Source organism: Phacochoerus africanus, chromosome 8, assembly GCF_016906955.1.
Source record: "Phacochoerus africanus isolate WHEZ1 chromosome 8, ROS_Pafr_v1, whole genome shotgun sequence".
Lineage (NCBI taxonomy): Eukaryota > Metazoa > Chordata > Mammalia > Artiodactyla > Suidae > Phacochoerus > Phacochoerus africanus.
This window is the reverse complement of record NC_062551.1, coordinates 128749156-128762089: the sequence shown is the minus strand read 5'-3', so window position 1 is coordinate 128762089 and position 12934 is coordinate 128749156. Positions and strand designations below refer to the sequence as shown.

Sequence of the window (12934 nt, the reverse complement as noted above, 5' to 3'; positions counted from 1 at the left end):
GGGATCTCCAAACTGTTCTCCATAGTGGCTGTACCAGTTTCCATTCCCACCAACAGTGTAGGAGGGTTCCCTTTTCTCCACAGCCTCTCCAGCACTTGTTATTTGTGGATTTATTAATGATGGCCATTCCGACTGGTGTGAGGTGATATCTCATGGTAGTTTTGATTTGCATTTCTCTTATAACCAGCGATGTTGAGCATTTTTTCATGTGTTTGTTGGCCATCTGTATATCTTCTTTGGAGAACAGTCTATTCAGGTCTTTTGCCCATTTTTCCATTGATTGATTGGCTTTTTTGCTGTTGGGTTGTATAAGTTGTTTATATATTCTAGAGATTAAGCCCTTGTCAGTTGCATCATTTGAAACTGTTTTCTCCCATTCTGTAAGTTGTCTTTTTGTTTTCTTTTGGGTTTCCTTTGCTGTGCAAAAGCTTTTCAGTTTGATGAGGTCCCATGGGTTTATTTTTGCTCTAATTTCTATTGCTTTGGGAGACTGACCTGAGAAAATATTCATGATGTTGATGTCCGAGAGTGTTTTGCCTATGTTTTCTTCTAGGAGTTTGATGGTGTCCTGTCGTATATTGAAGTCTTTCAGCCATTTTGAGTTTATTTTTGTGCATGGTGTGAGGGTGTGTTCTAGTTTCATTGCTTTGCATGCAGCTGTCCAGGTTTCCCAGCAATGCTTGCTGAATAGACTTTCTTTTTCCCATTTTATGTTCTTGCCTCCCTTGTCAAAGATTAACTGACCCTAGGTGTCAGGGTTTATTTCCGGATTCTCTATTCTGTTCCATTGGTTTGTCTGTCTGTTTTGATACCAGTACCACACTGTTTTGATGACTGTGGCTTTGTAGTATTTCTTGAAGTCTGGGAGAGTTATGCCTCCTGCTTGGTTTTTGTTTCTCAGGATTGCTTTGGCGATTTCGTCACGGTTTTGATTTGCACTTCTCTGATGATTAGCGATATTCAATATATTTTAATGTGCCGGTTGGCTACCTGTATTGTGAAAGACAAATTTTTTCTTGTCTACCATCTTTCCCTTTCAGAGATCACATTCTTAAAAACAGAATAATTCCAGCCAATCTTCCTGATGCAATCCAACAGGAATATCAAAGCAGCCTATGAAAACTTAGACGAGGCTTGTTTACCCTGTGTCCAGTACAATGTGGCTTAAGGCCATGAGCATATATATACATACCATCCCGGAGAAACTGGCTATCTTCCCCCATCTGACTATATTGCTGCTGGCCATTGGCTGGTGCTTCACTGCCTGGCTCTTCGTTTATGAAGTCACCTCCACCAAGCACACTCGTGATAAAAAGCTCCTTGTCTCCATGTTGGTCTCACTATTCATTGGTTTTGGATTTCTCTTCTTGCTGCTCTGGGTTGGCATCTACATATGAGTGCCTAAAGGATCCAAACGAATGGATTCATTTAATTTCTATTTTTGTAAGCTAATTTTTGCTGAAAGTGTCCCACTTGCTGCTCACAGAAAAGGCAGATGTATAAAGAAACAAAGCAGAAAAATCCTGAAGAGGAACTTCAGGATAAGTTTGATGCTAGTAAACTGCCCATCATTGCCCAAGACCTTCAGAACTAGGACTGTGTATGTCATCCTCATGGCATTTATTCAGGGCCATAGCTGCAAAGCCATGAAAACTTGCAAAGCCATGGAAACCCGCAAAGCAAATCCATTATCAATCAATAATAATCATATGGCACTTACTATGTGCCAGGCATTGTTGATTTCATCATAAAAAACAAAAACAGGGAGTTCCTGTTGTGGCTCAGGGGAAACAAATCTGACTAGTATCCATGAGGATGCAGGTTCAATCCTTGGCCTTGCTCAGTTGGGTTAAGGATCCAGTGTTGTTGGTATAGGCCAACAGCTCCAGCTCCAGCTCCAATTCGACTCTTAGCCATATGCCACAGGTGCAGCCCTAAAAAGACAAAACAAAAACAAAACACAAAAACAAAATCACAACTATGTTTTCTGGTAGATGCTATTATTATACCCCATTACAAATCTCTAAAAGTTCCCCCCCTCCCAAGTACCCATGGATCAGAGTTTATCCAAAGTAAATTTTATAAGCTTCCTGCTGGCCCCAATCTGTACTGCATTAAATATGACTCTGCATGTGCTGATGACACTAGTCATTAGTTAATTCCAAAGGAAGGACACCAAATCAGTGTTTAGGATATGAACTGACAGATGAATTATCATTTCAGATCCTTCTCACGTCAGAATTTTTTATTTTATCTTCACAGTCACAGCCTAGGTAGAGCGCCTCACCTCTCAGCTCCCCCCTTTTATAGAGCTCTTCTGTGGCAAAGTTTTGAATGATTGTCTTGGATCATGTTTGCACAATATCAGCACCTGCCAGCATGTGTCTCTAAGCTGCTGAAGGAGCTTGCTTAGCTTTTGGAGAAGGAAAGAATAAAGAGTATTTGGTAAATAACAAGGCGTGAAGCAGATATCAAGTGATGCCTTTCTCAGGACCAACTCCAAACCTCCCGGCAGCAATTGTGAGTGAGTGAGTGAATGTGTGTCTGTGCATGTGCATGCATGTGCCCACAATCCACCCCTCCTGCTCAATGCACATATAAAGAAAAATACAACTTGGAACATTAAGAAGCATTTAGAGCAGCCACAGAACAAACGGCAGAAAGATGCATAGATGTAAGACAAATCATCTTAAAACTTACACACACCCTGTTTTTGTTTCATGTCCATAGAAGTTTGTGTTTATAAGCAGGAGAGTCTTTGAATGTATGTATGTTAGGCTAACCCCTGCTCTCTCTGATCTTCTTGGCATGGACAGCTGAGGATGGACTCCACATTTTGTTAAAAATGGGGGACTATGCCTTGGCCACCCTGAGTGAGGACTATACTGACTTGGTAGGATAGCAACATTCCGTGAGCTTCCATTTTCCAGAAACTCAGACCAAAGACCCTGGAGATGAAGCAAGTTCTGGGGTCTGCATCTGGATTTCTGAAGACTCAAAACCGGCAAATTAAGACTCAAAACATGGCAATTAAAAATAATTCTTTATACTATTGCTATTAATGATAATGATATCATTAATATCAAAAGTGATCACAAGTAATATTAATAATTAATAGTGTCATTTTTAGGGGTTCTCTGGTGAACCCACATTGCCTCTTCCAAATATTCAGGGCTAGTCAGAAACCTGGGACAATTGTTTGGCCCTTGACCTCTGTCATACCATCTCCTCCAGAGCACCTGCTTGTGCAGCCAATAAGGTATAAAGTCTCACTTTAGAGGAGCCAGCGCCAGACTGCCTGGGTTCAAACACTTGCTCTCCTTATCACCTGAGTGCCTTTGGGCAACTTCCATAAACTATGTGCCTCATACACTGGGGGACTCACTTATAACCCTAGGGTTAAATATGTTAATACCATATTAAGCTTTTAGAACAGTATTTGGCTTATGTTAGGAACTCAGGATGTGCTAAGCTGTTATAGTTAAAGAACGGGAGCGTCTGAGAAATCATGAGGAGCATGAGATGCGCCAGAGGCAGCAAATATCACAAATATGTTTACGTTATAAAAGACAGAGTTGGGAAAGTTTAATATGTCAATGAAAAAATTAATAGTTGATCTAAGAAACAAATAGAAAATTTTTTTCTTTTTTTTTTCTTTTCTTTTCTTTTTTTTAATGCCCACATCTGTAGCATATGGAAGTTCCCCAGCTAGGGGTCAAATCAGAGCCGCAGCTGCCAGCATAGGTAGGATCCAAGCCGCCTCTGCAAACTATGCTGCAGCTTGTGGCAATGCCAGATTCTTAACACCCTGAGCTAGGCCGGGGATTGAACCCGCCTCCTCACGGACACTATATCAAGTCCTTAACCTGCTGAGCCACAACAGGAACTCCTACAAACAGAAAATCTTATTTGCACCAACCTCAGGATTATAACCCAGGAGACAATCTTTCAGAAGGCTCTGAGGACTGCTCTGAAGAGGTAAAGGGGGAGGCCAATATACACACAGTTTTAAGGAAGGGGTATGTGCAGTCGAGCACATGTCATGGTAGAAGGTTACCGCTATTCACAAGGAACCAATATCTTATTTAATGATTTTAGTGCTTTTGTAAGTATGAGAAGATGCCAGAAACTGGGTTTATAATTATTTTTTTTCTGAATAAATCTATCTGAAGGCTAGTTCTGCCATTTTTCCAAGAGTGCTAAGTAAGTCATCCTGATCTTCACCCTGCATTTCTTTCTGAGTGTACTGTACAGAGTTCAGCAACTGCAGGGGCTAATGACTTGATTCTTGTAGAACTGGATGGTGGGCAATGTTCTTTATTTTATAATCCCTCCCTTTCCATCTTATTATCAACCAAGACTTGGGAAATATTTTGCAACCAGTTCATCCCATGGACTGAGAATGCTCATTTCCAGGTCAGGTGAGGATTTCATTAATAGGCCACCCAATATGGTGTTATTGGACTAGGCTCTATTAACAAAAGCCCCTGGACCACCAGTCTTACTAGGCTCTTATGGTCCAGGAAATGGTTCCCTCTTGTTGCTTCTTCCCATACCTAGAGACATATTGTTAAAAGCATTGCTCCTATAGACTATATATTTGATCAATTGTTTAAAGTCACCTAGTTATCATCTTTTTGTTTTGTTTTTTGTCTTACTGCCTTTTCTAGGGCCGCTCACGCGGCACGTGGAGGTTCCCAGGCTGGAGGTCTAATCAGACCTATAGCCACTGGCCTCCACCAGAGCCACAGCAACTCGGGATCCGAGCCACATCTGCAACCTACACCACAGCTCACGGCAACACCAGACCCTTAACCCGCTGAACAAGGCTAGGGATTGAACCCGCAACCTCATGATTCCTAGTTGGATTCGTTAATCACTGCGCCACAACGGGAACTCCAGTCATCGTTATTTTTATCAGAGGTTCAGTCACACATTTGGTAATGCAAGCAACAGTAGTCTTGTAAAATAGGCAGAATAACAGTAATATTGCTAGTGACATTAATAGGTCATAAGTATTTAAGCTATTAGTGTCCAAAAGATGTGGCCCAGTATTTCCCTAGGTCATCTGCCGAGTCTGTTTTGTATCAGTCTCTATCTTTAAGAAAAATATGTTGGCTGCATGTACAAAGCAAGCAGCGGTTCATCAAGAGCCCTTACAGGATTGAGAAAGGAATGTTATCTTCCAGGAATTTACATGGTTGATGTCAGAAGAGGAAAAATGATCTTTATAGTTGAGCAGGTATTTTTGCCGTTGGGGAGGTCTGGTTTATGGCTAATGTGCATTAGAGAGAAGGGAGGAGGCCCAAAAGGGCAGAGGAAAAAAAATTATGCTTATATTTCTCTTATCTTGCCTTAAAATATGAATTTTATTTCATCAAGCAGAACTTCCATCCCTCATAAAACTCTGGGTTAGATTTTGAAGCTGATGGTTTCTGAGCATTTTAGAAAGAGACGATCACGCAAAACTAGCTAGGTTTCCCTGGCTGAGGGTCATAGGCTTTCTGCTCATTTCCATTCTGATGGGGTTCCTAGATCAGGAGGATGAGGCAGACATAGTGCACCTGGCTCTCAGTAAGGCACTTGACGGTTTGTTTCTTTTTTGTTTTGACAGTCGTTTATATCCATAGCAATTTGGAAAGATGTCAGGTCCATGCATCAGAGAGAGGTTAGTCAGTACAACTCTATAGCGGTACCCTCTCCCTAGTTCATCTTAAACATTTTTCAAACCACCATCTTCCAACACTGTAACCTTAAGCCCTCCAAAAATCAAACGACAGCATGACTTATCCTCATGAAAATGTGGTGTCCTGTGAAATAGAGCATGATTTTTAAGAGTTAGCTAGAAAGTATATTTTTCCCACTTGGATTTGAAATCTCATTTAAAAACGCTTTCAAAATTAAAAGAACTATTTGTTTCCCCATTAGCCTATAATTTTTTAAAAGGTGCCTAATGAAGAACAATTCACTGTGGCCACTAGTAGCAATTGAGCACCAGCCTTGACAAAATAATAGCTCTCAGAGAAAAACAAACTTGTTTCCATGTAAAGTTTACCACCATGAAGCTTAACTAGAAGAATTAAATATGTCCCAGATCCCTGCCATTAGTTGAACACTCCACTGTCAATCCCTCCACGTCTGTAGAATTCTGTTAATTTATCATCATGATCAATTACAAGAATCCCTGATCAAATAATATAACCTTAATTTAGTTTTACCTGCATTGAATCTTATCTCTAATCTGCTTCTCGGAGTTCCCGTCATGGCTCAGTGGTTAACGAATCTGACTAGGAACCATGAGGTTGCGGGTTCGATCCCTGGCCTCGCTCAGTGGATTAAGGATCCGGCATTGCCATGAGCTGTGGTGTAGGTCGCAGACGCAGCTCGGATCTGGCACTGCTGTGGCTGTGGTGTAGGCCAGTGGCTACAGCTCTGATTAGACCCCTAGCCTGGGAAATTCCATATGCCACAGGTGTGGTCCTGAAAAACAACAAAAGACAAATAAATAAATAAATAAATAAATAAATAAACTGCTTCTCAATATGATCTAAGGTCTCCTGGGTTGATCTATGAGTGAGAAAGACCAATTCTAGGTAACCGTGTACAACATCTTTATGGATTCTATGCTGATTATTCTTACCTAAATATTGTAAGCTTTCCACCGTCTATTTTTTTTTTAATGGAGAAAAGTAAATAAATTTCTTTTTTGGCTGGACCCATAGCACATAGACGTTCCCAAGCCAGGGACAGAATCCAAACACAGTTAGTTGTAGCCTACACCACAGCTGCTACAACGCCAGATCCTTAAGCCGATGTGCTGCAGCAGGAACTCCAGTAATTAAATTTCTTTATAGTTTGCTGTGGTATCACATGATGACTTTCCATCATCAATATAATCAAAGATCTTAGGTAGCCCACATTTGTACTTCAGTACATTTAATAGTTGCATTGGCATCTGGCCGAGTTCTGTGTGGACAATAATGTGAAGGGTATGTAAATCAGATGTGATTGGCCCATCCTTTCTTTCCATCAGATTAAATGATTCCTTGGTGGTAAAGGAGGATCAAAGAGAATAAGGTGTACTTTTTACATGAAGGAGAGGAGAATAAAATGAAGATTTGTTGATCCTATTATGTGCTAAACAATTTACCCATCTTCTTTCATTATATCTTCACAATAAATTGCAAAAGAAGTAGATTTAGGCTCATTTTACAGATGAGGGCAAGTAACTTATGCAGGATCACACATCATTCATTTAATCATTTATCCATTCAACAGACATTTGTTAAGTACTTGTTATGAGCTGGCTGTTTGGTAAACAAGTATTGACTTGGGTAAATAACAGCAAAAAGACATGGTCTGCCTTCAGGTTCTTTTCAGTTTTCCTGCAGTGAAAGTGACAGGAGTAGAAACGGAGTCCCAGGTGTTTCAATTTGGAAATGAAGTTTAGAGAAAGCAGTGCCTCTTCAGTTGAATAAGCATGTGTTAAGTGCCTATACAAAGCAGGGTCCCGTGTTAGAACCATCGGGACGCTAATCTTGGCCTCTTGAGCTATCATTGTTTGAAGAATGGGACATTACCTTCTAATAAAAGAGTAGGAACTTAACATGTAAAATCAACTAAAAATCAAATTGCAGGGCTGTTTAGTTTAGAAGAGGGAATGCTTAAATTTTTCCTCACACACCATCCCTCACCAGGGTTCCTGGGCAGAACATCTCAGACTGTGTAGGACACAGTTTGAAAACCACTGATCAGACTTCCTCTTGTGGCTCAGCAGATTAAGAACCTGACATAATATCAGTGAGGATGGGGGTTCAATCCCTGGCCTCACTCAGTGGGTTAAGGATCTGGCACTGCTGAGAGCTGTGGTGCAGGTCGCAGATGACACTCAGGTCCAATTCGACCCTTGGGAACTTCCATATGCCAAGAGTTCAACCCTACAAAGAAAATAAAGAAGAAAAAGAAGAAGAAAGAATGAAAGCCACTGATCCAAACAGTACAGCATTGATTAAGGAAAGTGGGTACTGAGAGACGTGGGGTGCTGGTCCAAGGAGGTGCAGGGGAACTCTTTTCCTGGGACCCACCGACATGTAGACTGGGAGACCATTCATGTTCACAGTCCCTCCAGTCTTCCTAACCTTCTCTTGGCAAGCACTGAGGTCCTTGGTCTTGCTTTCAATTGTCCAGTTATGCTTTTGGTCATCACAGCCGGCATATCTGGTGGGTAAACTTTAGAACTGCCCAACAACCCCTTTGTCACCTGATCATCTCCACCTGGCAGCTGAGATCAAGGTCAGTGAGCACAGGGCAGCATTCACACTCACCTCCAAGTTTCATGGACTGATTGTCTTTTTTCTTCTTTTTCTTTTTTGTTTTGTTTTTAGGGCCACACCTGTGGCATATGGAGGTTCCCAGGCTAGGGGGTCTAATCAGAGCTGTAGCCACCAGTTTACACCACAGCCACGGCAATGCCAAATCCGAGCCTACATCACAGCTCACGGCAACGCCGGATCCTTAACCCACTGAGCGAGGCCAGGGGTGGAACCCACAACATCTTGGTTCCTGGTCGGACTTGTTTCCACTGCACCATGACAGAAACTCCCTGATTGTCTTCTTGATGGTCATGTGCACTGTGTAGAGTCCTTGGAATATAATAGTGTTTGAGATATTTTCAGTAGCATAAATGTTTCCACCTTCCTGTTGGTGTGCTCAGATTTAACAGGGGCAGGGAGATGGAATAGCCATCGGCTCTGCTGATGGTGTGAAGGGGTCTTTGGGCCAGTGGCCATCATGCTTTCCCAACTTGGGGAGATTAAATCTATAAAGAGGATTGTGGGAGATGGCGAAGACATTTTTCAAATCAACATATTTGAAAGAAAATATAAAGAACATCCCTAGTATTTATGGAGCATTTGTTTAATTCATTCTAGCAGTCTGGTCTATTTATTCACACTATAAATATTTATCCAGGATCTTCTTGGTGCCAGGCCCTATAATGTGCCAACCTTGAGATAAACTTTCCAAGAGCTGGAGAACTTTTCCATGATGTCCTACCCAAAGATGTTCAGGTCATTTTAGGCCTTCACTTATCATAGTTTCTCCTCAGTTCCTTATCACTCCATTTCTGGAAAACTACAAGCTTCAGAAAAATCCCCAGACCCCAGGCAGCAGCCTAAATGACCTATGGGGGAAGCCATGGGGCCCAGTGGTCATTGCTTTGAACCAGCCTCCAAACCTGGACAAGGACAGATGCCCTGTGGACTCAGGGTAGGGTTTGATAGCCTCAGGCAGGAACCTGGCTGGATTCCTCCCAAATGAGAAAGGGAGAACCGAGAAAGCCAATTTCGAATTGAGTTGGTGGAAATCAGTGGGAAGGAGAAAATATTCCAGTGCATGCTAAAGATTTTGCACTTGAGAGAGCAATGATACTGGGAAGATAAAATACTTGCATTTTACTCTCAAGTGTAAAATAATGTAGCTGATTTTATTTTATTTGTTTGTTTGTTTGTTTATTTTATTTATTGCTTTTTAGGACCACATCCAAGGTATATGGAAATTCCCAGGCTAGGGGTCGATGAGGAGCTGCATCCAAGGGCCTACACCACAACCACAGCAACGCAGGATCCAAGCAGCATCTGTGACCTACACCACATCTTACAGCAATGACCGATCCTTAACCCACTGAGCAGGGTCAGGGATCAAAGCAGCATCCTTATAGATGCTAGTCTGGTTTTTTTACCACTAAGCCGTCATGGGAACTCCTGTAGCCTATTTTAAATCTCTTGTAGTTTGGGGATGATCACTAGAGTTGGAAGAACAGAATGCATCTCCCCCTCCTTTCCCAGCCCCTACCCCTGCTCCGTCTCATCACTGCGCCTCTCTGGATCCTTAAGGAAGGCTGCACTTTTGGGATGAATCTCCCTCAGGGTAAGCTCCCCTGACCCAGGGCCGGAGGGGGATTCAGGAAAGAGGAGCATGGGAGTTAAGATAAAGGAAATGGCCTAGAACTATGTTTAAAAGAAGATGTTGCTTGCTTTAAAGAGAGAGATTCCCTTAGCTTCAGAAGATTCTGATAATGATGGAAGAATAGCTGGTGTTCCCAGTGATAACAAAGATAAAACCAGGAGTTCCCTGATAGTACAGTGGGTTAAGGATCTGGCATTGTCACTTCTGTGGCTCTGGTTACTGCTGTGGCAAGTGTTCTATCCCTTGCCTGGGAACTTCCACCTGCCCTGGGCATGGCCAAAACAAACAAACAAAAAATTTCACGCTAAATTTGCAGTCCTTTTTGAAAGATGGTTTTCCTTCCTATTTTTTTCTTGCTCATATGAATAGTTGAATGGATTTCTATTCCCTGGAAATAAACTATGCCAGTGGAAGCAAGTTATCTCATCCCTAAGACAAGGGACTATGTTTAAAGTTTCTGGTGTGAAAAGAAGAGGAAAGAAAAGAAAATCATTAGTTTTATTCCCAGGGAATCTGAGAAAGCTGTATTTTTTTTGCAGTCACAGCAAGAATGAACTGGAGAAAAAACTTTTAAAGGGAGCAAACTTATTGATAAGAAATGGGCCTCTCTGCTTGGTTTCTAGAACTTTTGAGCTCTTCTGACTATTGACATTATAAAAGGCATCCTGCCTGAGTCAGAAACTTATTTTGGAGACATTACCCCCTCACTGTGAAAAGACTACATTGTATCAAGGATTTGCAGCAGGTCTATAAATGATCCACAAGAAAGGGAAAAGTTCAAACAGAAGTGTGAGATCTCAGGCTCTAAGCAACACTCAGAAAACTGTTCCAGAAGTAAACCAATCCCTGTCATACACCCAAGGATTTGAACTGGGTTCAGTGGATGTTCCATGTCTATTAACAACATTGTAATAAATAATCTATAAGAATAGATTTTGCTTATACCCAGCAGGCTCTGTTTTTATCTCAAGCCCTTAAACAATTCTAAGTGTAGAAACATGATGGACAATTCTTGGACACCTCATTACAATAATTAATACAAAGGCGGATAAATCCTGTTTCTAAGGAACACAGCTCTAGACAGACCAGGAGAGCATAAAACGTAAGTCTCTATGGAATTAAACTTAAGTCTCATTTTAACTGCACCAGTTGAGACAAATTGGATTATGTTGGCTAACTTGAGAACAATAATATATTCCCATCACATATGGATTTCCTGCAAGCTATCCTGAAGTAGAAAGGTTAATAAAGGCTTGGAGGCTGAAAAATGCAATTCTGCTGTGGCATTTTCAACATTCAGTAACTATTTTTAAAGGTGCTCTTAAGACATTTTGGTAGAAGTAGAGGTAGCACAATTAAAGCCAATAAGAAAAGCAAGACACTATCTCGCTGCTCAGGCTGGTACAGAATGAGACCGAGAGGGTTAGGACCAGGTGTGAGGATGTGGGGCGTGTGATGACCATTCACTGAGATAGTTTGGGTTTTAGAAATGTCAATAGCAGCAGCCCGAAGGAATGGCCAGTTAGTATGAGTCTGGAAGCAGAGTGTGTTTGAAGGCTTGGTTTAAACTATGGCCAACTGGAAGGGGTGTACAGAGAAAAAGTATTTGGAAGGGGCTGAATGCAGAGGAGATGGTGATGGGATGGAGGGCGGGAACCGAATCTATAACCCTGGTGATGAGAGATGCACCTCTTCCTCTGCGTTCAGGAGAAAGGAGCAGCCCAGGAGACAGGCTTGGGCTGAGAGGCTGGGGACTCAGCACAGAACGGGGCTCCGAGGCCAGCTAGTCACAGGCCACCACAACCCACCTGGAGTCTACTTCTCAGTCACGTGTCTTCCCTTCACAAGTCACGTGCTTTTAACATCCACTCATGCTACACAGATCTGATTGTCTCCTCCTCTCCTTAAAACACTTTTATAGTTTTGTTGGCGCTGTTGTTTACAAAATCTTAACTCCTGAGCTAGATTGAGAAGCCCAGCTCTCCTTCCCACTCCCTCTGCCCCCCCACCCCAGGGCTCTCTGAGTGTGACAGTGTGGTCCTGGACCAGCAACAGGAGCACACCACCTGGGAACCAGTTAAAAGCACAAGACCTCAGGCCCTACCTCAGCTTTCGTGGATCAGAAAGTCTGGGGAAGCGGACCAGCAACCTGCACTTTATTCAGGCTTCCAGGGGTTCTGATGCAAGTTCCAATGTGAGAACTATTAGTCTAGTTTTACCAGGAGTTCCCCAAGCCACACTGTGTGTTGGACATCTCCCTGCCTTTACACACGCTGTTCTCTCTGCCCAGAAGCCTCCTCTCCCTCCCACTCCTCTTTTAAGAGCCTTCCCAAGACTCACCCCCATCTCCATAAATCTTTTCCTGACCTGACCTCTCCCTGCTGCTCCCTGCTGCTCCCTGCCCATGGTGACCGCCTTTCTCCCCTGTGCTTCCATGGAAACTGGTGAAAACTTCTATCATTCAAATGCTACGCTTTGTTGACACTCATGGTTGATAGGTCTGCCTCCCTAAAAGCCAGCAAGCTCCCCAAGGTTGTTGACGATTTGTCCTGGCACAGTGCTGGAGCTTAGGAATTGTCCCCTGGGCCAAAATGTTATTGAAAAGCAAAGTAAACAGTGGAGGAATAAAGACGGAAGACAGGCAAGACAGCGATGCCCACAAAATGATACTAGCTATGTTTACTGAGTTCCATCTGTGTGCTGGGGACTGTGCCATGTGCTTCACATGGGCTGTCATTTAATCATCCCAGCAACCCTGTAGGTGTTGTTGAACTCATTTCACAGAGAAGGAAACTAAGACACAGATGTTACTGGCAGTGAGGTCCAGCTGCTCTGCCCCTAAGGCCAACAAAGAGGCAAGTTTGCTGGAAAGGAAAGGCCAGCAACCAGGGAAGGGGGGAGGACAGTTTCCTGTCCAAAGGCCGACTCCCCACCACTGACAACCAGTGAGCAAGACCATTTAGAAGCA

General features: G+C 42.6%; 1 protein-coding gene across 1 annotated transcript; it reads left to right on the top strand.

Annotated features, from left to right (window-relative positions):
• The first annotated feature begins 1157 nt into the window (after positions 1–1157).
• LOC125132499 (transmembrane protein 258-like) lies at positions 1158–1397 on the top strand. Its single transcript, XM_047789823.1, has one exon. The coding sequence runs from the start codon at positions 1158–1160 to the stop codon at positions 1395–1397; it is 240 nt and encodes a 79-aa protein (XP_047645779.1).
• Positions 1398–12934: the final 11537 nt, after the last annotated feature.

What these genes read in the sequence shown, in the direction of transcription:
- LOC125132499 (XM_047789823.1), top strand. Translation starts at nt 1,158, where the DNA reads ATGTGGCTTAAGGCCATGAGCATATATATACATACCATCCCGGAGAAA.